The following is a 25,381-nucleotide window of genomic DNA, read 5'->3' as shown; positions in this document are numbered from 1 at the left end:
CTATGACTGCTTTGGAGAAAAAACAGAAATGATCTTTGAATATATTTTCAAAATATCAATCTTTTAAATATTATTTAAAAAAATAAAAAATGTCTAATAAATCAGATTTTAAATCTGTGATTATAGTTTTTTTAGCACTTATAACATACACAGAAACTCTAATGTGGAATAGCTTTTGAAAAGTACAAGCAGAGCTAGATGCACTTAACAATTTACCTTGTTTCTAATACTTTTATGCTGGATTGCAACTGCTGTAGACGCCTGTCTGATGCTTCCTCTCTTTTTTGGGCAGACACCATATCCTCTTCCTAGAAAACAAAGAAACTAGAAGTTTATTTTGAGAATGTGAAACTTCAATTCATTGTTCTATGGCACACAGATAATAGTTCACTCTCCAAAATTATCACACTGCAAGAATTTAATACATGTTTAAAGAAGCAGGACCACTTTGGAAACAAATCATACATATATGAAAAAACAGGAGAAAGAACGTCACTGTATAAGATAATCAATAATCAAAACCAGTCATGGCATATAGATTTCTACCAATATTTCAAACTACTGTATTTCTATAGTGCAAGTCTAACAAAACAAGGCTGGGATTTGCATGCGTCCAGTCTGCCTTCAGGATCTGCTCTCCAAACTCGGTCATACTGCATCCACCATAATCACAGGATAGTTCTTTGAGATGGCCACACTTTGAAATATATTTAGGTTTTATTTGTATCATCTTTAAAAACATCTCCTGCCTTCTGGTGCGTTAAACAAGCATTTTTTTATAATACCATTTTAATTCTTCTATAGGCTTTTAACTCTACCTGTTTGTATGATTATTTTAGGGTTGCTCTGTAGATTACAATACACATCTTTATCTTATCCCAATTTATTTAGAGTTTAGTTAATTCACAGAAACATCGGAACCTTGAGACTGGGTGTTTCCATAGACTATCCTGGTGGTTAGTGCTTTGACTGTCCTGTCTCACATCTTCATACTCTATAAATCCACCAAACACTGTGTGAAGTTCTGCTTTAAAATGGTGAAGTCTTTGAAGGTATTAATAAAAGTAAAATATGTCACTGTACGATTTCATATTTACAATTCCTGTTGTTCTTAAGCTCTTCTCTACCGGAGTTGCCATGTGGTGTCACTTCCTTTCAGCTGAAATAATTTTCTTCAGCATTTCTGAAGTACAGCTTTGCTAGTGACAACTTCTTTCAGTTTTTGTTGATCTGAAAATGCTTTTATTTGGCCTTCATTTTTGAAGTACAGTTGCACTGCCCAGAGGATTCTTAGTGAGCGTTTTTATCACCCTCCGCACTTCAGGTATATTATTCCAACGGTGTCTGCTCTTAATGCGAAGCCAGACATTACTCATAGCTGCTCCTGTTTACATTCTACTGTCGCTGCTTTTATGTCTAATTGGTTGTCGTTTGTCATGATGTATCTAAAAGTGATTTTCTTTTGTGTTAATCCTACTTGGGGCTCACTGAAATTCTTAGATCTGTTAATGTTTTCCACCAAATTTTGGAAGTTTTCAGCCATTATTTCTTTAAACATCTTTTCCGTGCCTGCCGCCCCCACCCCTCGCCTTTGCCTGATTAAGTCCAATGGTTGGGCCCACTGAGAGTGAATTTCACTAACTGTCCCTGAGGCCAATAGTTAAACAGTTTCCTGTCTAGTAAGTTTCAGCTGAAAACTGGATAATATAGTTATTTCAAATATTGTAATTTAGCTTCCTAACTGTATGTTTAGAGGGCAAGAAAATGATTAATTCATTTTTCAGCAACCCTGTTTAACGCCTAATCCAAATAGATCAATAATAAAATACACAGAAAAAACTGAGCTACAGACATTCAATTATCTTAGAAATAAGAAAATACCTTCTTTTTCATCTGGTTTTGAAAATGTTCAGTCATTTTAGTTAACTCTTCCACTTTTGCAGCTGCAATTCTCAGATCTGACTTCGTCTGCCTACAACAGAAAGTAAATTAATGCAGTTTTCATATACCATAAAGGATTAAAAAAAGCAGAAAAACATATAAACTTAGTTAAATCAGTACCGATTATCATACACACACACACACGTTTAGGAAGGTCAGTCTGCCAAGGTCAAACCTCTGTAACGGTCGGCTTCCTCATTCCTATTTGAGCAGGTTAATCCAACCTGCCTTCCTGCTGTTGGGCACAAGATCGCTGAGGTGCTCCTGTCGTCAAGCGCAGCGCACCTCTGTAAGAGTTGGCTTCCTCGTTCTATCTCATTTGCCTAGTGATTCTACTTCTAAATTGTCTCTCAACTGTGTAATCCATTTTCACTTCCACCACCCAACCTGGGGCCCCATCATTACTTCCTAGGGCTCTTCCAATAGGCTCCAAACTGATCTCTTCACTCACTGCTGGTCTTCTCGGTACCTTGCCCGCTATAGTGCATTTTATCTGCAGAAAAGGTTACCTAGTGATGGAGGTTCTCGTGTAGTAACAATTTCTGGATTCCCCACTCCTTTGGGCACGCAATCCACATGCCTCTGCGTGGCAGGTAAGGCTAGCCATCATCTGGCCTCTAGGAGCCTCATGCCCTGCTGTTTCCCCGCACGTGATTTATGTTCCAGGTATAACAGACCACTATGTTGCTTATTCTAAAAACACATCCTTATCTAGTTTTTCATGTGTTTGATTGGACTAGCTTCCTCTTTTTTTTATTTGATAACTTCCTCAATCTTCAAGCCTTAGTTCCAAAATCTCAGCTCAAGTCTTCCTTAACATGTCCTAGGCAAAAGACCCTGTAATTCCAGTCCTCATAATACATGTTTTGTTCATTATTAACAGACACTCTTTCATGGAATTCAAAGTTTACAAAAAATGTGGAATTAAGATCATTAAAGGGATCACATTTTGTTAATTAATAAATCCTCATTAGAGAGCACAGTGCCCAGCGCATATTGTAGTAGAAGTAAATATACCATAAATGAATGGAAGAGAATGCAAAAGGACTGGAGGCAGGGTGACAGGTATTTTGCTTGGATCTTGCCTATCCAATTTGATACTCATGTATGGAAATCCTAGAATAATAATTTTGTGAATCTCTCATTTGAAACAGAGTATCTCACATAATTAAAAAAAAAAAATTTCAGGCACTAGCCCTAAGACCTGTGTTTGTAAATCATTAAAGAAAAAGTATTCTGGGAGCATTTAGATTCTTATTTTATGGCTCCTAACACAAAAACCTATGTTTTTTGGGGGAAAACAAGTAGTAGTTTATATATACTTATTCATTTCTACATTGTTCCACAAGATAATTAGAAAAGTAAACAGTTGTTTAAATCTAATTCTGGCATGAACCATTGAAAACTGTCTGGAACGTAAGCCATAAGGTCTGCCCCTCAGGTCTGGCTCTGCTACCGTAAGAGCCACGTGCGCTGTGTCCGTCACTTAGCCTTCCTGAGTCTCAGAACTGCAGCCAAAAAAGAGAGATCAAGACAAATTTTTTCTGCATAGCTCGCAGAATTATCATAAATTTCAAATCAGTTAATTCATATTAAGGCACTTGACAAACTTTATTGCGGTTTTTACAACTGTAAGCTATCAGCAGAACCTGCCCTGATGTTACAGGGCAGGCTGTTACGTCACCAGGAACTGTGTGGCACGCGTGGCTTTACAGCCGGGTGGAGGAGGCTGGGGGATGCTGCCGGTCTGGCCCGGATTCCTGGCCAAGAAATGAGAAGTGGGATTCATGAGGTGCTGCTTGAAGTCTGAATCTCCACAGTCACCCCCAGCCGGGTCTGCTCACTGATGGTTTTCACCTGGATTATCTGGTTAGACAGCTGTTTTAGACTATGTGACAAGAGGGGCAAAAAAAAAAAAAAAAAAAAAAAAAAAAAAGAGACCCTGATGGGAACTCTGGCCTTGAGCTTTCCTGAAGCCAAGATTCGTTGCACACGCATGGGTAGTTCCACCTGGAGACAAAGCAAGTCTTTCTCTGCGTGAACACAGACCCTGGGGCTCTGGGCTGGGGTGTCACTGGGTCCTACGCTTGCCTGTGCCACATGTGAGTGTGCTCTGTGGAGTCCTGGGAGTCCTTTCAAATACTGCAACTCTGAATCTCTGAAGGAACCAACAAAAATAATCCTAATTTTATTGTATGAAGGAACTTCAATAACTATATGTTTATACTATTTTACTTGCAAACGTTTTAGATAGACATTTGCTTGTATACAAATTATATCAAGGTCAAAAATAGTTTTCATTATAGAATAACAAATTTGGTTAAAAATAAACAAGAATAACTAATTAAACAATCTTGATGTCACAACTACCCACGTATTTTATTTTTTACCGCAAAGGAATATTTTAAAAAGCACATTATTTCACTTTTAGGTATCCTTCCTTGTCAAAGAATTTAAAGTGTTGGGGGTATTTCTTTAATGTAATTTTTCATGATTTATAAAAAACAAAGTTTTGCTTTACTAAACAAAGTATAACCAATATAAAATAAAAGACGGGACATAGTCCTATATTTAAATTACAGCATTAACTTGGGACACAAATGAAAATGCTTTAATATCATTACATTCTTTTGAGATTTAACATCAAATACAATGGGTCTACTTTAAGATAAATTTTTACCTGTTTCTTTTGTAGCCCCATATCAAGGAAATTCTAGAAATGTTTATAATAATTCTTTCACACAATAAAAAATGGCAAGATTCAGAAAGAAATAAAATGCAGTTTTTACTTATTTGATATAGAGTAATCTAGTTTTTTTCCTTTCAAGTAAAAGAAAGATGGATCCCTTGGTACTTTAATAAGTACTTCTGTAATTACCCAGTGCTAGAGCCAAGTCAACCATTTATGTTTAAAAACTTTGGAGAATAACCAAACATCATTTTAGACAAAGTTCTGGAATTTTAGGATCATTTCTGCTTTAGGAAACTGATGGTAAACAGGAAAACTGTGGAAATTTTTATTTTAATTTTTTTCTTCTCTCAATCTTTGTGTCCATTTAATGACCAAACCTATTCAAAAGACATGCGAACCAAGAAACTCTAAAAGCAACAGATATTAATGATCCGTGTACTGAGATGTCAAAACTTTAAAATTGAGACTCTTGAGTCTTTAAAAATTTACTTCAGTTATACACAAAGTAGTTCAACATTCTCATTTCCATGTTAGAATACAATTTTCTAATATACTAGTGAAGTTTATACTTTCTGTGCATGAAAGTGAGCTTTTTCATCATTCACACAGAGCCTCTCAGCCTCATCCATTCGCCATATCAGGGGCGGCACCTGACAGAAGCACATCGGTGCTTTTCAGCATCTCTGTTGGTGATTCTGTTGTGCAGCCATTGTCTTGGCTTTTACAGAATAACTATACAATCAACATGCTTATCTTTACAAAAAAAAAGGCAAAACATCATTACAAATATAGTTTTAGAGTCATATAACTTCGAGTATCACTGACAAAGTTATATACTGGAGAGTATATTTTCATTTTTAAGTAGGCTTATGCAACGGACATGCTCAAAAATGTTCATCAAGTTGTGGTCAGTTTAAGAAAACGCAGGGTGAAAGGGTTACAGGCAGAGCGAACTAATGAAAACTGCAGAGGGTATCAGGAAGCACTTGAAGAAATGATTAATTAGCTGGGATGTATCAGTAATAGAAAGGTAGAGGATGAAGGCAGAGAGGAAGGTGGAGGTCAGATCATCTAAGTGATCATCTCAATCAAGGAGAGTCAACCACCAGGGGGATGGAGGATTTTGTTTTAAAGCAGAAAAGGTAACAGTAATTATAAGGAGAAGGAGAGAAAAGTAGGATCAAATCCAAATTGAAAGAAATTCTGAAGAGACTATAGCAAATACACTCTTCTTCCAAGCAACTTCAAAGAAGAGAAAGGAGAAAATATAGAAAACTGAGGAATCATCAGGAGGAGGTCTACATATTTGAGGTCTTGGAAGAACCCCACAAAAAAAGAGACTGAGATTTTAAAAAAGAATGAATGTAACTGATGAAACAAGATATAAGAAAAAAAAACCAGAAGGGATTTGGGGTTGAACAGTACACAGGAAATGGGCATATAGCTTAAGAGAAAGGATGAAATAAGAAAGGGATGCTTCATCTGGCCTAGGACTTACACCAGCAACAGTGCAGTTAAGGCTGATTATCCAGAGCTCGGGAGGGAATGTCTACTGCCCATTTATGACACTAACACCAACTCCCGAATCTACTGGCATCGGCTTTGTAAGTGTTGTGCCTGTCTATCTGCCTGGGACGGCTGTGCATGCAGGTAGCACGGAGGAGAGCACAGACAGGAAGCGCTGTAGAACCTGCACCGCAAGGAGGTCATGTTATCTCCATTCCAGCATGGAGGAGCCTGAAGAGCCCCTGGTAAGCGACCTGCCCGAGTCAACCACGCAGAACCAGAACACAGAATAGGAAATAACAAACGAGAGAACAAAGCTAGAGCAGTTTCAAAGCTAGACTTCAAAGCTTATGCTCTTCATACTTCATACCCTATAGAAGCACATTTTTAGGTAAGGTGTACAAATGTGGAGTTGTTTGCAAAATAAAATTATTATCAATAAAATACACATTTTTGAAATATATCAGTAATCAATTATTAGAGGCAAAACTAAACAATGAAGTTATGGATTTGTTCCTACTCTTGGCCAATATGTTCTGGAAGTAAAGTCTAACATTCTTCTTTCTGTCCTTTAAAGAACAAGAGCAAATGATATAAATATTTCAACATAATATTTGCACTATAAGTATAATAGTGCTTATTGGGCAACTATAAGTAAAATAGTGTGAAGAGATAGAAAAATGACAGCAAAGTCCTATTTCTTCAAACATGTTTTCTACACTCAGAAGACTAGCTGCCAACACATAAGGAACTGTCTGGCAATTCTTATGACGAAGCACATCTGTTCAGGGCCATTTCTCACATGGGACAGTTTCCAAGAAACACTATGAATCAAATACACCAATCCATGAATTCCAGATTTCCATAGCATTCTTAAAATAGAAGACACAATATTATTCAAATCGGAACATGAAACATCTGAGAAAAATCTGTTACATCAGCTGAAATAAAATTATTACCTGGCAGAAGTACATATATTTTGGGAAAAAGATTATATAAAAATTATCGGCACATACAATGTTTTTGAAAAATAAAGTATGCATTTGTAAAAAAGATTAAAAATGAACATTATACAGACTGATTTACATAATTTAGTCATTGTTACATTAAACATAATAGAGCGGTATCAAGAATCACATTGCTATCAAATTGCTCTTATGTTCTTCAATAAAACTACTTATTTAAAAATCCTTTCACTATCACATTTTAAATATTTCCTGGATTTTATTTCACATTTAAATAAAGCATAAACATTAATAAAATACTTAAATGCATCTATAATGCATTCAAACATTGAGATGATTGGTACTAAAAACAGATTTAAAAGTCAGCATAGTTAAACCCTGGATCCATAATGGGAAACACTGAAAATCATTTAATTCACTTTGTAAAACTCCTAATAGTTACATTAAAAATGGCTTTCTCTGGTGTGTTGTTTTGGATATCAAACTACTAACTGGTCACACATTATTGCATAGCTGAAGTATATAAAATATAATTTCTCTAAATAATGACATTCAAAGAAACCGTTTGTCCCCCCCAAGATCAATGACAACGTTCACAAAGAGAAAAACCTACATAAATTATTTAGCTTTGTCCCTCTAATGAAATGCAATTCAATTAACTAATTAACTAACTTAGTTACTCAAAAATATCTTTTGAGCACTTGCTCTGTGTCTAGCGCTGGGCTAGATGATGGCAAGATAAAAATGACTAAATTATGAGCCTTTAAGGATCTTAAAAACTAGTAAAGACAGACTAATTTGTAAAAAATGAAGCATGCTGAAGTGTTAAAATGCTGAGAGACGTTTTTATAGCCTACAGTGGAGGCACAAGGAAGCCATAGCTGGTTCTACCTAGGGAGGAAGGGACTATAAAGATTCAGAAAAAGACTTCTAGACACTTTTCATGTGACACTTGAGTTGAACATTGGAAGTTGAGTGAATATTTATCAGGGAAGGGCAATTTGGGCAGCTTGAACAATGTGAGCAAAATTAGGGCCTGAGGAAATAGTGTGGCTTGTTTGGAAAACTAAGGAAGTTCAGAAAATTGAAGCGGGGGGTGGGGACAAGATCTAAAGTAGCCAGAGGTCAAGTCATAGACGACTTATGTTAGGCTGAGTAACTTGGATTATATTCTACAGGCATTTAGCAGCCCCTGAAGGACAGTGAGGTGATCAGATCTTACTGTAGAAGGATCTCTTTGATGGCGGTATGAAAGAGGAGGGTGGCGAACAAATAAGCCAATCTGGAGGTCACTCAGGGGGTGGCGGGCTGAGCAAAGGCAGTCACGGTACAGTGAGGCCGGAGTCAAGGCTCTGAGTGACGCCTGAAGATCGAGTTGAGACGGAAAAGAATTTAGATGCCTCTCAGTTTTCTGAAGCAGGAGCTGGATGGAGCCATTCACAGACATAAAGATGAGACTGAGGACCTGTGATAGGCAATACGCGCAGCTTAGAGCCTGCTGAGTTTCAGGTGCCTCTGAGCCAGCTGGGTGGAGATAACCAGGAGAATCTTGAGCTAGAAAAATTCTCTGGGGTCTTATCCTTATAGAGGTTGTTAAGCCACAAAAGTGTACATGAAATGAAACGGGGAAAATTAAAATGATCTGAGGCTATCATATCGTACATAAACTTTTTAAAGATAGCTTCTACCCTCAGAGCACACCTGTATAGGTTTAAGTTCTCAAAGCACATGAAATAAGTTGACTGATAAGTTACAGATTCTTTATAAGAAGATAATACCTATGTCTTCTAATAAGATCATTCCACAGTGGCTAAAATAAACATTCTGGTGACGCCACTCTGAGGAGAGGATAACACAGACCCCTAAGCAAATGCTTCAGCCAGTCCTTGTGCGGCACCGCCTTTTACTGAGATAATACTGTTGGTCTCGAAAGATACACAGAGGACACTCTTTTCCTTCAAAGGGTCTACAAGGGAGACGTAAAATCTGAGCAGACACGACTTGAAAGATAATCATCTCCATAACTCAGCTGGACATGTTAGAAACAAATATATATGACAAAAAAGCACCTAAAGAGAAATAGCATAAAACCTGTTTACATGAATAAATGCTGAGTAGAGGCCACAGGGGAGTAAAAACCTGGTGGAATGAATGAGAGAAGTCTTTCGGGAGAAGGCAAGTTTTAACCAGGCTGAGAAAGTTATAAAGTTTCTGATGAACAGAATAATGATCAAAGGTAAAAAGGGAGGAACCAAAACTCTGTCCATGAGTAACAGCAAAATAACTAGTGTGAGCAGTTTGTACATAACTGGAGGGTTGGGAGAACCAGGTGAATGAAGACCCTTAGGAAACAGGCTGAAGACTTTCATCTGCTATGACAGGGCATCACCAGAAACTCTTGAAAAGGAAAACGAGGAAAAGCTTTGATTACAAATTCACATGATTCTAATTTTTTTGTACCATAACATCAGACAACAAACGAAACTAGTATGTTTTCGGTATAAGTACAAACTTAACGCTGGTGTTTAAAGAGTTCCCAATTTAGTTATTCTTGGCATGGCTATACAGGGCAACTCAAACCCTAAATCCTGGTAACGTCAATATGCCCATCATTCAGAATCTGTCAAACTTGAAAGCAACACGCTCTTCCCTGAAAGAAGCATCTGCTTGTCCTTCTGTTCCCTCAAGTCTGTGTCAGGAAAAGCCAGCACGGTTTTATGTATACAGCTCTGAGCTGCACTGGTAAGCTGTGGGCTATTGCCAATAAATATTATGGCAAAATTGCTTGTGGACAATTAAACTTAAGACTTTTTTGGCTTTAGAAAATCACAACTAGCTTTATCAATCTCTAATCTCCATTGATAATCATTGGGCCTGAATGTGCAAAAGCCAAATGAAACTTCTACACAGATGTCACGAAACAATGTACCCACTCACTGTCCTTGTTTAACAAGCAGCTCTCATTCCTGACTTCCACACGGCTGCCAATACTGTCAGAGGACCAGGTACAGAAACTAGATTAGCAATTATGACATGTGAGCTCTAATTTGGTCCTTCCATGAATTTTTGTGCAACCCTGAATAAGAAATAATTTCTGAGCCTTTGGTTCATTTAGGTTTCTTCTATAAAAGTAGAAAGTTAAAGTAAAATGATCATTAAGTATCTTTAGCAATGAAATTCCATGATTCTTCCCCCCTGTCCGTATCCCAATATCACCAAATTCTGCCCATTTTTCCTATACAAAAACATTATCATGCATTTTTTATTTTCTGTTTCCATTATCGTCATATGATTGCAGGTCTTGAGAGACCAATTTTCTTACTCATCTTTCTTCCAGGATCGCCATGCCCTGATTTATACTACTACACCATACATCCTAATATTCTTTTTCCTCTTCCACTCTTTTCTGAACCTCCAGTGCACAGTTAAACTAATCACACTGTTCTTTCCATGACCTGTTATTATTATTAGCTGTGAATGATTGCTTTCCTTTCTGTTTTTCTGTGTATTCTCAATCTCTCTGCCATCCCCCTTACCTTGTGGTTCACGTTGAATTGTGATATATCCTTGAAGATATATAGATATAGATATATGAGTATACACACACATATATATTTGGTAAATGATATACTGCTATTTGCATGTGTTTTTATGTTATAGAGCAAATCTTTTTACCTTTTAACTATGAACCCTGTTTTATAGATCTATGTTGCGGTAACTACATCTTTACATGTAAATATGTGTTTCTAAATGATGCACTACACACGTACTGGACTACACTACTTAATTTTAAGGACCATGAGTGAGAGGAACAAAAAGGGACTATTTTTTTTCTGTCATCTGAAGTTTTTCCTATACTGTACCACAATATATATATGTACAGTATTAAATTGCCTAATTTAAAAAAAACATTTTATTGGCTGCTTTCTCCTCTTCCTCTTCCTGTCTCCCTGTTTCACTCCCCTAACGGTGCTCCCCGGTATTGTATCTAAACAAACTGCACGCTCAGAACACTTTTCTGAGAAAGTCTGCTAATGGGAGAATCCAGATAAAGACACCTGCAGAAAAATTTTATCTACGGAAGCTGATTTAGAGTTGACTCCTGACTAATAGCTTTGATTTCAGTCTCTTCCCATCCCAAAAGATGATACATACAAAAAGTTAATGGCAGAAACTCAAAAGGAAGGAAAAAAACACCCATGGGAAAAATTATGGACTCATCAGTTTCTCCAAAAAATAATAAACACTAAATTAACAAAATTTATTTTTAAAAATACCTAAGTTGTTTTCGGAGTCGCTCGATTTCCACATTCTGTTCAGTTACTGTTTCCAGAAAGTGTTGATTAGTCTGCCACAAGAAAAAAGCAAAAACATTCAGTAACAGAACATTTAAAACTACTTCTTTAAAGATCAACTGCAGGGCATACAAGTAGAGAAATAGAACGGAGCAATGGTAACGAGCCGATGAGCCGAGGGTAGAACAGACCCTGGTGTCTCTCCGCCTCAGCGCTTCAGGGCACCTGCTTCCCTCCGGACTGCGTGTGCCTGCAGCCCGCCCCACCCTGCCTCTGGGCCTCCTCCCTCACCGGGCTGCGCAGGGGACACCGGGGACTACAGAATTCGGGTCCCCAGCTGCTCTGGAAGGGCCTGGAGCAGTGGCTGGAGGGGTCATCCTGTGCCCCACGGTGGGGAGTAACTCTGAGCCTGTGTCTGCACAGGCTGACACAGCGTGTTCGCGGCATGAAGGGTCCGGCACCCACAGTGTCAATCTGCTTACAGTTGAAAACTTTTGTTGGCAGCCTCTGCCCCTTCCCAGTCTCACCCCCCCACACCCCTGCTGGGGCGCTCTGGTATTGTCCCCTAGATAAGCCACCTGCTCTGGAACCCTTTCCTCAGGGTCTGCTTGGCAAGGAAACTAAAGAAAGATGTGAAGCAGTTTTCCAGGAGTAGAACAATTTTTCTGGGGGAACTGATTCTCTTCTGTAAGCACCAGTTTTACCACGATGGTACAAATTTCTTACCCTTCCTTATACACCTTATGTGCAAAGCCACACGGGTGACAGTTGCCTCCTAACCAGTAAGTCCTGATTTCATCCCATCTCATCCCCATGGGTCACACACACGCATCTCTCCAGCAGAAGCCCTGGAGGCAATTTTCACTGCGCTTCTCTCGTACTCTACCCAGTTTCACTCACGTCGCATTTTTAATACAGCACTTCACTTCCCCGTGCCTGGGAGGGCCTCGTCCTGCCGGCATTCATCCCCACGCCCGTGGGGTCGGCTCACTCGAAGGCAGAATTAGCTGTGTCCTTTTTGCATTTTGCTAAAACCTCATCTGTACTTTTACAATGCACACAGCATTATAGTTGAATACTATAATATTTAAAGTTTATGTATTTCTGGTGACGACATGAACCTTTTCTTTTGAGGACTAGCTTGCTGTAGAACTCCCAGGATCTGGCACATGATTTAGGACATTTTAAGGACTTACACCTTTGAGGACTGAATGAATGAATGCGTGAATGCATGTCTTTATGGGACATGAAAGAAAGCCTGGGGATTGCATCTTTATCTTTATCTTCATCTTGGGAAGTAGACTACTGCAGACCAGGACTCAGCGTTCAGTTCACAGATCACAATTTAAGAGACCAACTACCACATTCAGAGGAAGGAGGATAGAATAGTAAGTAGGTAAATTATACCACACCAAAACACTTAAAACAACAAAACCTGGGTGTAACACTGGGCATGAATCAGGAAAGGCATACGGTTATATGCAAATAACTGAAGGGCTGAGTTGAAGAAATGAGCTTGCTCTGTTACTGCAAGAGATAAACCATGTGTCAGCGGGAAGAAATCTGATGAGAGATTTTTAGCTTTCCAATAATCAGAGTTGAAAGAAAAGGCTGTTAGGGGAAGTATAATATCTCTTACAGGGGATATTCAAAGCACAGGCTGAATTACCATCTAACTGAAAAGCATTTAATAGAAGGACGTCTATTTCATTTGGGGTAGTAGATGACCTTTAATAGAATTTCAAAGTCTCCTGTGAAGCTGCTTCAATGGCTTCAGCCCAAACTCGCAATTCCTCTATAGTATCTGTAGGGCACGACTAATGTTTTATTATATATACTGTTTTGGCACTAGTATAAGTAATGTTTGTGCTTTTTTTTTTTTTTTTTTTTTTACTGTTTGAGAGTAACTTAAAGCTAAATGATGTAGAATAATTAGTAGATGTATAAATTGGAATCGTGAATTTTAACAAGCTAGTATTGGTAACACACTTAGCTGGGTAGCAATGCCAGCAGGAACTCAACTGTGCCTGAGACGTGGCCTTGCTGTCTGTGGTCAGCCCCGAATGTGGGAGACTTGTGTACAGAAAGAATCGTAAAGGCCAAAGGAAGCATCTCTTTCAGTCCTCATCTATTTCAGCTCTTTATTCACTGATTATTTCATAGTCTTTCCTGTTTCAACGAGCAGACTGGGGCTCTGGGAATAGATGTACTTTCTCTTGCAACTAGAAAATCTATAATGGTGCAAGCAACTTGGTATGTAACTAACAAATATTTTTGAGTAATTTTATACAGATAAGCAAACCTCAACAAAAGAATATGATTTCAAGAAAGAGAATTTGTTGGAAATGAACTTTTGTTGCATCTATAGTCATAAAAACTAAATATAAACTTGTTCTTTTCGGTACCATTCAGGTCAGGGTGTTTTCCCTTCAGCATATTACTAATGTGCACTGATCTCACAAAAGCTATTTTATTTACTGTGTTTACACTCATCAGTTTATTGTACATCTTTAGAAACCTATTCACGTAATGAGTTTATTTATGTAATCAGGAAACTTTTAAACAGAAGCTGTTTAACGTGTAAAGGGCACTTTTCATCAAGTTGATTTTGACAGACGTTTGCCCTGTGACTAAGGTCTGAACTTTCTTTGAGACGCACAGCATCATTACAACCACGTGGCTCCCTCCCTTTACACTCGGCAGTCTTGTTTGATACTTCGATGCACATTAAGGAAAACTCTTACACTTTAAAATTTCTCTTAACCATTTTCCTTATTTTCACCACAGTATAGTCTTTTATTTGCTCTTTGTAACACAACTCTCTTTTATCCATCTTGTTACTACCTTATCACTTGTGTCCACCATTTAATTTTGGCCTGTAACTCTAAATTCTGTACCTTAGAAATTTTTAATGTATTTTCTGTGATTACTCAAATAGTCTTTTCTCATGACTTCCATCACAAGGGTTTTAGGTTGTTTATAATAAAATAGGGGCTCTGTTGTACAATATACCACAGAATTATGTAATCCCCCCAATGTCACAGGGTGTATCTGAAAGAAAGAAGGAATAATTGTGACATTAAACTACTATTTTTATGTAGAAATAGGATTTCTTAATTATGGAGATCAGTCATTTTGTTAATACTATTTTAAAACCCTAAGAAGTATATTATAAAAAAAAAATTGTAAGCGACTGGAAATTCTAAATGTTAACATAAGTAAAATAGGGTAAAGCTGATTTAGTATTTTTATATGGTTAAAGGAGAAAATTAAACAAATAGAATAAAATGGGGTAACTTACTTTTGATGGCACCACGCCGCACTTAAACACAGACATTTTCATTGGGCACTAACAAGAAGTAACAGAGTAACTGAGTAAAACAGAGAGAGGGGGAGAGCGACTGCCTGGGATGTCACAATCCTGTTACTCAACAATGATGTGAAATAAAACCCCAAGGAGGAAAAGAAAAGGGAAAGGAAAACATCTTAAAGGAAAGAAAAGTGAGAGGAAAAATGGTAAAGAACAGAATTGGGAGGGCCAATTATAGTCGTGTAGGGAAAAGATCACAGGGAAACTTCGGTCCACCCGTCAGTGCTGGTGGCCCGGCAACTATGGCTGGTTCGGAGCGTCCTGTGACTTTTGAGAAACGAGGCTTCTCGCGGACCCGACAGCCCTCCTACTCAGGCCAGCAGCGCCTGAGCCCTTCCCTGGCCGTCACGGTCTAGGTTGCTCTCAGGGGATCCTACCAAGGACCCTACGGGTGTTTTCAAATTAAAATATCTTCCCGATAGATGTTAGCTTTAAATCTCCTGTCATGTTACTAAATGTGAAAGAAATAAAGATAAAAATAAAAGAGTACAACTTACACTTACCTATTTTAATTTCATGCAACGAGTATTTTGTTGTTAATTTACTTTAACTTAAATATTTATAGTGACAATTTCTAGTTTATATAAACAAGTACACTAAATGGAGATTTTCACTTACCATTTCTATGTTCTCATTAGTAACATGAAGCTTCTTTGTCAGTTGCTGAAAACTGTTCAGCTGATCCTACAGTAAAAAAGGTAGAGGATACATAAATCTTGCCTAAGTAGCATTTGGTTTGTAACTCTTACTTAAAATTAAACTAAAGTGAAGTTTAAAATCATTATGTCTAAGTCTAGATAAAATCAGCAGTATTTCTTCTATTATTGTGTGAATTAATAGTTGAAGAAGTAATAAACTTTTAATAAATGACTACAAAATGAAATACATTTACGACATGGAAACTAATGCAGTTATTTCTGTTTTTTGTGAAACCATAATCTAGAAATCAATTCTTTAGTAAATCAACATGCTACAGAAGTCTTTGCCAATATTGGAAAACACATTCAAACCTATTCAAAACCCACAACACAGAACATGGCCCATGAGTTATTGCCCCCTTCCCCACTTTTTAAAATTCTCACAGCTTGAGCGCCACAAGGTTTAAATCGTGTGACTGTCTGTTATACTCCTATTAAACATTACATGTGCGGGTGACAGACAGCTGGGAGGAGCTGTTAATACGTCAGATGACAGAATTAAAGGCTGATCAATAACTGGAAATAAGATCATAGTATTATTTGTGAAGTATTGTGAAAAGAAATTACTGCAATGCTCCAGTGCAAACATCATCTCATTCAGGTGAAAGAAAAAAACTCAAAAGCCTGATGGCTTAGGTGACTGACCCAAATAAGGAAACAACCTTAAAAGAATGTACTTATTTTAGATGTGGTTTCTGTATCTCAGAGGTGAAAGTCTTATGGGTCAGATCACATGGGTTATTTTCAAACCAGGGCACAGAAAGAAAAGTTATTTAGTAAACTGCAAAGCCTCATGTCAGTATTATTATGTCTTCTTTAGGTAGAAATTGCCAATTACAAGCATTGCCTTCTCAGTAGCTACAGAAAAGCCATCCAAGTTGGAATTTCTCTGTAGTTTCCAATGTGCCTAGCAGAAAAAGGACAAATAAAAGGATAAAGGAAGCAGATTTTCCAAAGAAATGGATGATCCTGTGAGATAGGGAATTCCTGTCAACAGAAGTATAAACTGAAATTGATATTCCACTTTGGAAGAGTATAGAATGATTCTTGTTTTGGATAAAAAGTATTTAAGGAACCATTGAGATCCTTTCCTATGGTAAAATTCTATTCTGATTAATTTATGTTAGATAAACTTGCCATCTATTTTAGTGAAAGGTCACATTTAAAGGTGTAAATTTTCATTTTACATAGTGTTGCCATTATAGTTGAGCAGGTTTCTTCATTGGTCGCGATCCATGAACAGTTTTTGTCTCTTTTAAGCCAGGTAGGAAACCAAGAATATAAAAGCTTTAGAAGTCCATTTATACATAATAATCTAATAGCTGCTTCTTCACACTAAATACGGCTTTCACTGCTAATCAAATTATCAAACCCAATGTATAACAGGAAGTGCTTTGATTATCTGTTCAAAAGATTTTTAATCATTAAAGATCTATTTATTGTTAACATAAATGACACCCTAGAAACACAGGCCTCTCTAAAACTGAGTTTTACCAGAATGTGATTTCTTATTGATATAGAAGAAAACCATGATACCCTGGAGCACCTTTTGTTTTTGACTTTCGGCCACATAAACCTGGGTCTCAGTCATGTGTTCTTGGTAAAGTTTCTGCAGCCGGTTCAGCTCCTGAGAAACAGTCTGCCAGAGTTCCACGGCCTGATTTTTTTCCTATGAAACGAAAATATTTGAGAACTCATTAAATTATTAGCAGGCTATGCTAGAGTACAAATTAATCATTCATTTACAGAATAAATTCTCATATATAAAGTCACAAAATTAAAATAGAACTTGTGTGAAGATAGTATAATTGTAATATTAAAAAAAGTCTGTTTTAGAGAGAGGGGAAGGTAGGTACAGAGGGAGAGAAACATCAATGCGAAGGAGAAATATCGATAGGTTGCCTCTCAGATGTACCCCGACTGGAACCGAAGCCACAACCCAGGCGCACGCCCTGACCTGACCGGGAACTGAACTGGCGATCCTTCGCCTTGTGGGATGACACCCCACCAACCGAGCCACACTGTAATATTCACTGTACAGTACAGTCAGGGCTCACTGTAATACTTTTGATGATATGAAGTTGTATTAGTAATTCAGAGAATAAACGGAAGGTGAAAATTTCTTTCCTTGCAATTTTCTTTTTATTTGGATTTTATAGGTAAAATTAAAACTCTTAAATCAGAGATATGGATTAAATCACTCTCCTTCTTCAACAGAGTGTAAGCCTTAGAAATTACTGACAACAAAAACTGCCCCCAGTAAAGTAGAAGACTTGTTGTGATTGTAGAATTAATGTTTATTGTAGAAAATTAGGAAACTACAGCAAAAATGGAGGAGAAAATAAGAATTACCTATAATTTTTACCAACTGACAGTAAATATTGCTAACATCTGATTATAATTTTATAAATGTTGGCCATATTGATGTTTATAAATGTGATTTTGAGGGAAAAATTTGTATTTTTTTCTTTTAACGAAATTGGAAATCATAGAGTGTCCTGTTTGTATTATACTATTTTCACTTGGCATTTATATGAGAATCTTCTCCAGTCATTATTCTTTCAATACAGCAATTCTCAAAGTGGGGTATGGGGATCCTCAAAGTCAAAATTATGTTTGCAGTGAAGTAAATGTATCATTTGCCTTGTTGACTCTCATCTTCTGATGAGAGTATGGTGGCATTTCCCAAAGTTTCTATGATGTGATGTGTGATGCTCTCATCGCCCTGATGGGTACTGGAATGTGTTCTTATGCTCCCATGTTTTAAAAAATGTGTGTTTAAATTTGTAATACAATAAATACTGATATAGACCCTACAAAAACATAAAGCTCTTTGGGGTCCTTAATAATTCTTAAGCATCCTGAAGAGGAGTTCTGCAACCAAAGGGTCTGAGAAACACTGAATGAGCATGTAGAAAGCACTACTTTCTTTTTAGAGAAGTGGAAACCGAAGTTCAGGCCATTGCACAGGGTTCCTCAGCAAGTCAATGGCAGAGTCAGAGAGAAACCTTTGTGGGAAAATTTGTGGTCAATCTGCTTTACCTTTAAATTTTTTTTTTTATAATTTATTGATTTTAGAGAGAGAAGAGAGGGATAGAAAGAGAGATCAATTTATTGTTCCACTTATTTATGTATTCATCGGTTGCTTCTTGTATCAATGTGTGCCCTGACGGGGGATCGAACCCACAACCTTGGCCTATAGGGATGATGCTCTAACCAACCGAGCTACTTGGCTAGGGCTGCTTTTCCCTTTTTGATCGCTCAAACCGGACCTCACCAAATCTTCTGTTGAAAAACCTGATCCAAATGTGCAAAAACTGGGACCAACCAAGATGTAGCTGGAAAGGCAGAGCGAGGAAAGATAAAGATAGGAGGAGAAAAGGGTAAGAAATGGGAGTATGGTTTTAAAAACTATAGTTAAAAAAATATGGTTAAAAAAGAATAAGTAATTTTCAAGTTTTAATAAAATTTAGCACTGGAAATTAGAGCAACAAAACTGCCATGGAGAGATGCTTTTTAGAGACATCTTAATTTTTCTAATTTTGTTTTCTGAAACTACAATTTAGCAGTCTGAAACTACAAACTACTACATATTTCTTCTACATAAACATTTATAAATCCTCCCTGATAACACTAGTCTAGAGCAAAGTAAAAAACATGATTTCCTCATACTTCTCCCTTCTAGCGCCTTTCAAACTCCTTCCCTTTACAGATTAAAAAAAAAAAATCAGTGTTAAATACACACTCCTTATCAAAGTAAATACAACCTATCTGATTAACCTGAAATATCACTTTTATAAGTAAACAATTCCAAAACCAAATTTCCAAGGAATACAAAAATATGACTTTTCATAGATAACTATAAAATCAAAATTGTAATGTAGAGTTTCTATTCCCCATTAATAAATGAGGAAACTGAGGCACACAGCTAGAAAGAAGAATAGGGATTCAAATCCATATATGATATGACAAACCTAGGATATAAAATTGCAAATTAGAATAAAATTTCCTTATGTATAATCTCAAATAATTAGGACTGAAAACAGAATACATACAACATGGCATCCCAAATATTTTAATACCATGGGGGAGGATAAAATAGGAAAGAACATAATTCTAGAAGTATCATTTTAGAATAACATAATTCTATAATCTTTATAAATGGAAGAAAACAAAGAAAAATAAACATAAATTCAGGGAAGTGGATAACTGATGATTTTTCTCTTTAAAAATGTCCTTTGACATTAAAATATTTTTTAAAATAAATTCACGTCACAAGCTTTATGATTCAATTAAAATAGATTTGACAACTAAATTTTTAACAGAGTATTATTTAAAAGTTTTGTTACCTGTTAACTATGTGTAAATTGTAGAAAATCATTTTGACAATTTTTTTATTCTGCTATCATCATTCATAAATAATACTTAACACAGATTTTTAAAAACTCTGTTTATTCAGAATATATTTTAAAAAATAGATATGTCACTCACTTGCTGGACTAGTTGTAACTGTTCCTGAAGATTCTTGACTGTTTCATCATCTATATATATGTCATTTTTCATCTCGGCGCCAAGGGGAAGGGCCTCCAACTGGTTTTCAACAGCTTCTTTTAATTCACTGTGCAGCCTTTGGGACATCGTAATAACACAGTAGTAATCTAAATTCATTTTAGTAACACTAATTACTGTTTCAGGGTTAAATAAACATTTGGGTCAAAAATAATTCTTTACATAAACATTTTTAATTTTCAGAAATTAGAAGTGTCTAATCACCATTCAATACTGTAAGAATAAAATGATTATTTTACAATTTCAAATGCATTAAATCGGCCACAATTCATTCAGGTCTAATTCAGTTTTTCCTAAGAAGTTTTTAAATTTTCAAAAAGGTAAAATTCAGATATTATACTTTAATTGATAAAATAAGACATTCAGAAAAATATTAAAAATGTGATAGTTTTCTAGTAAATTAAATGGAAATGGGTTATTAAATCTTTAGAATTATTTGTTATTTTCCTCATTGTGTTTCACAAAACTTATTTAACATTTTACTCATCTCAGTTAATGATCAGACATTGAAACGGTTGCTAGTTACGAAATCAAGATTATTGTGCTTTTTCAGCACATTCTTACATGGCTTGACCATAATTCTGAAAACCTTAAATTCAACTTAAAATAAATATTAAACTAAGTTACAGATAATCCATACTTTAAAACAACTTAAAAAAAGCATAGAAAGGTACAAATTAAAAGACTGATTGTTTTATTTTAAAATTATATAAACCTAGGTGAAAAAAGCTTTATAGTATCAGAAAAACTTCAAAACAATTCATATAATTATAAGCAGAAAATATTATTTACTATGGACACATTAATAATAAAACTAAAAACTAAATAATACAGTGTTACAAATGCATATATCTATAAAAACTTTTAAACAGAAGAAAATGACAAATACAGAATTCGAGACAGCGTCAGCCTGCTGCAGAGGCGAGAAGGGTGGGCTAGAGAAGGGACGCGTGGGTAGAGGCCCCGTGCGGTGACACAGTAGCTCTTAAGTTGGGTGGTTGCTTGGCAGGTTTTTGTTTTATCAGTATATTTCATAACAATAGTTGCTAACATTTATAAAATGCTCATCATGTACCCTATTTCTTGTTCTTCAGAGATGAAGAAACTACAGTTCAAAGAGGCCAAGTACCTTGTCCAGGGTCACATAGCTACTAACTGATGGTGGCAGGAATCAAACAAGAAATCAGACCCAAGAGACTGTACTTGTAACTATGTAAATATAGTTACACTATATAAATATACTACATAAATATCAAATAACAACAAAATGTATCCAAGACAATCAAGAACCAATGGTTAATTGATACAATACCTTTCATTTTCCTTGATGACGTTTTCAAGCTGTAGTTTCATCTCACCCATGTGCTTCTAAAAGAACAAAATATGGTTTTAGGCATACGTTTCCCAAACAATCAGATCTCCACTGAGTCACCCATTTGCATGCAAGCAATCACATTCTATGACACTAGTCTCCAAATAAGAAATAACTATTCCTTACTTCTAACAAACTCTATTAAATATGAATATTTTAGTGATACACAGAACTTAAAATATTCATTTTGAATAGAATATAAATAAAAATATTTCATATGACACATTACATTGAGAAATGTTTATAAATGTAATTCCTATGATTTGTAGATGTTTACAGAAAAAAGAGATGAAAGACATTCTTCATTTTGTCACTATAACAAATACCAGATGCTCCCTTTACCATGGATATGTATTTTAATTAATTCACCTTCGTTTAGGTGAAGTCTATGTAAGCACTTGCATTTTAAGAAGTAAAATGTTAATGGTGAAAAAGATAATATGTAAAGATCTTCTTTAGTATTATTTCTTTCAGTCTCTGATTCACTACCTTTATTAATTGTCTAAACTCTCTGCACTGTACAAGGTTGCTACAGCAAACCCATGTGGTCACTAACATGCACTTCAGTAGGAAAGAAGGAAAAAAACCGACTAAAATACAAAGAAGAATAAAATAAAAGGGGAATGAGAGGATGAGAGGACGGTTTGATTGATTTCCTCTGAAAGGATAAAGGGATGATGGGATTTCAGAAGGAAAGAAAGGGCATTTCAGGCAGGGAGACGTATAGATCAACACAAGCGCGATCATCGGCTGTCCTGTCGGTAAGAGGGAGTGGGAAGGGAAGCGCATGAAGAAAGCCGAGCAAAATCCAGTTAAAACCAAGAGGCAACCAACTCCTCATCTTCCGTTAGCCTTGACTGGGCCTCTAGGCCGGGGGACAGGGCCACGCAGAGGGAGCCTGGCCCGGAAGGTGCGAAAGGCAATGCTCTCAGCCTCGCCCCCTTCCTGCCACAGGAGCTCAGGGCGGCCTGAACTCGGTAGCAGCCATCTGCGTACCTCGCTGAGGATGGACCTCTGGGCCCCTGCTGTGCCTGAATCACAATGAAACCAAAATGAATGAAGTTACCACCAGATGCCTGAGATCCCACCGTGCACAAGCGATGGCAGTTGGTAGATAACACTAAAAAGACGGGGCAGGTTTTGAGCGCCATGCTAACAAGAGGTCTGGACTTTCCTGCAGCAAGCATCTCCACTTTCTAATTAAAAAAAAACAAAACTGATCTTTAAAAGTTGCAAAATTGTCAGAATATCTTGTAAAGTGTTTTTATTACTGAAATAATTCTTAGGTAGAATCTATATGCATTAGCTAGGACTAAAGGTGGATCACTACAGTCATGCCAAAGATTTTTTTAGTGTAAAATATTTCAAAATACTTAGTAGCTGGAAGGAATCTAAATCTCAGCAGTACCTCTCACATCATCAAATCTCCGCCTATTACTTACATTTACTGGGAAAAAAATCTTTCAGACAGAGAATTATAGCGATACTTTTCTTGCTTTTAAGACGTACTATTTTTTGTCTGGGTCATTAAGATAAATCATAAGTCCTAGTTCTAATCAACAGTATCTGTGTGAGCAACTGTTGTCAGGAGTAGCTCTCAGCATCCTTTATCTCTCTAGAAGTAGCAGCTCTTCTTATCGCAGACCCTTGGGCTGGCAGCTCCCCTCCCGTCGCTGAGTCAGTGCTCTCACTCCCAGGCGGAGGACGCCCCGTGGGAAAGGGAGCGAAACCCCGGGGTAAAGCAGCCAATTAGGGAGACATATAAATCATGAAGGCTATGAAAAATTAAAATTTTAGAACAGTTTAATTTCAAGATAACAAGCTATTCCATTTTATAACAATCAAAACCACATACATCATTATAACAAGCCCAAGACAGTGAATTCAGCAGAAACTTAAAGTACACTAGTCCTAAATAAAAACAAAATGCCATTTGTGCAAAAGAGAGCTTTCTGTTGCTACTGTCAAATAGAAAGACTAAAAGACAATACTGTGGTTGGCTCAAAACTTAAATGACCACAGGCTAAAGAGCACACGTAGCATGGACTAGGAAAACACTTAATGTGATAAAACAGAAACTACAAATTTAATGAAATGTTTGTTTTTGAAATTTGGGTCTACAGAATCATTTTATAAGTTTATAGACATTGATTCTGGAAATGGAAAGAATAAATAATTTCAAATGAAATGGAAAAACTTTATTTTTAGAAGATAAAACATTATATGTTCTTTCAGTAAAGCTATGTATCAAACCATTATTTTATAAATAGGAGATTGTTATGCTAGATGTAATCATCTTGTCCAAATACGCCCTTACATTTATTTACACATCAAAAATTGAGGGCCTACTATGTGCCAGACTTCAGTGCATATGGTAGGCTTTCTTGCTGTCAATGCATGAAAAGAAAAGAAAGAGATACAAAGTCCTTGGTGTCTGCCACATTCATGGCCCCTTTCTGAGGAAATCAGTCTCAAGGGGTTGTTTTTATATAATGTTGTTATACATTCTTCTAGTTGCATTAAATTAACTCAACCCTGCTACTCTTGTCACAACTAAACTGACGCAGAGATTGGCAGCCCAACACGACGATGAGGGTATTAAACCCTAAGAGGTCATCTTGTCATGGTGGGCTTAGCTGGAGACACAAAGCATCTACTGAAGAAATTCTTCGACTGTATGGTTATCCAGTAATCAGAAAGGTCAAAATTTGAAGGGAAAATGAAAAAAAAAATTCAAATCAAAGAAACAGGTCATAAATATTAGGTATACTCTAAAAATGTGGCTAATTGAAATTCAGATAGTATCCCAAACAATAATGTGCTATTATTATTCTAGTTCTCCATGAGCCTGCTGTATGGGACGCGTAATAATAATCTGTCTATATAGACAGCTTCCTCTGTTTCTTCACTCCTCTTTGCTCCTGAAATAAACTCTAATTACTAAGAGGTTTTAGAAACAAGCTGGTAGAGCTTAAGCTTATATTAGAAATGGATCAATAACTCCTAAAATCTGGCCTGGCTGGTGTGGCTCATTGGATTGAGCACCAGCCCATGAAACAAAGCATCGCTGGTTTGATTCCCAGTCAGGACACATGCCTGGGTTGGGGGCCAGGTCCCCAGTTGGGGGTATGCGAGAGGCAACCATACATTGATGTTTTTTTCCCTCTCTCTTTCCCTTCCTCTCTCTCTAAAAATAGACAAACAAACAAACAGAAAAGCTTCTAAAATCTGACAGACATAATATTTGAAATGGGGGAAATAATCCATTCTCAAAATAATGGGAAACAGATGAAATGATGGTAAAGAGAAAGGTCTAAAAAGATGAGAGATGGTTTTGAGTCTTTCTGGGGGAAAAATAAAGATGTAAGCAAATAACAGACAAAGGGGTGCTTCTAAGCATTGAAGAGAAACTCCTGCCAGATAGAGAGCAGGAGCAAGGAAACACTGGATTATACAGCAAACCCAAGATAATCTTCACACACAGACACACAGAGACACCCAAAAACACACACTTAATGAGAGCTAAATATTTTCTTCCTTATCAATGTTTTTAAAAAGAAAAGGAGTCTATTTTACTATTTTTTATAATAAAATATTAGAAAAAGCTTGGTTAACTAGGATGTCATACCTGGTAATATTTTAGCTGCCCATTTAGCTCGTCCAGATGCTTATCATACTCAGTAATGAGAGGGGCTATAAAGCTAAAAAAAAAATACAAGATGAGGTGCATTCGATTCAATTTGGTTTAGTAAATACGTAACTTATGAAATAAATTGTACATCAAAACTTAGACTATTCTTCTTATTTTACCAATAGCAATCAATGAAAAAATCCTTTGCCTTTTTCCTAAACCAGGGTTTCTTAACCTTAGCTCAGTTAATATTTTGTGCTGAATAATTTACTTGTTGTGGGGAGCGGGTCTGTCCTTTGTAGGTTGTTTAGCGGCATCCCCGGCTTCACCCAATAGATCCCA

General features: G+C 36.7%; 1 protein-coding gene across 1 annotated transcript in view; it reads right to left on the bottom strand.

Annotated features, from left to right (window-relative positions):
* SCLT1 (sodium channel and clathrin linker 1) overlaps positions 1 to 25,381 on the bottom strand; it is an 89,151-nt gene that overhangs the window by 50,992 nt on the left and 12,778 nt on the right. The window contains exons 4-11 of the mRNA XM_054563216.1: positions 25,037 to 25,109; positions 21,349 to 21,404; positions 19,959 to 20,094; positions 17,014 to 17,136; positions 15,388 to 15,453; positions 11,382 to 11,452; positions 1,882 to 1,972; positions 217 to 308 (exon numbers count right to left, since the gene is read on the bottom strand). Coding sequence (XP_054419191.1) covers positions 217 to 308; positions 1,882 to 1,972; positions 11,382 to 11,452; positions 15,388 to 15,453; positions 17,014 to 17,136; positions 19,959 to 20,094; positions 21,349 to 21,404; positions 25,037 to 25,109 — 708 coding nt within the window. The remainder of the gene's footprint in view (positions 1 to 216; positions 309 to 1,881; positions 1,973 to 11,381; positions 11,453 to 15,387; positions 15,454 to 17,013; positions 17,137 to 19,958; positions 20,095 to 21,348; positions 21,405 to 25,036; positions 25,110 to 25,381) is intronic.

Source organism: Pteronotus mesoamericanus, unplaced genomic scaffold, assembly GCF_021234165.1.
Source record: "Pteronotus mesoamericanus isolate MK-2021 breed Mesoamerican mustached bat unplaced genomic scaffold, CSHL_Meso_final contig_163, whole genome shotgun sequence".
Taxonomy (NCBI): Eukaryota; Metazoa; Chordata; class Mammalia; order Chiroptera; family Mormoopidae; genus Pteronotus; species Pteronotus mesoamericanus.
The sequence above is the reverse complement of the archived record's forward strand: the minus strand, read 5'-3'. Positions and strand labels throughout refer to the sequence as shown.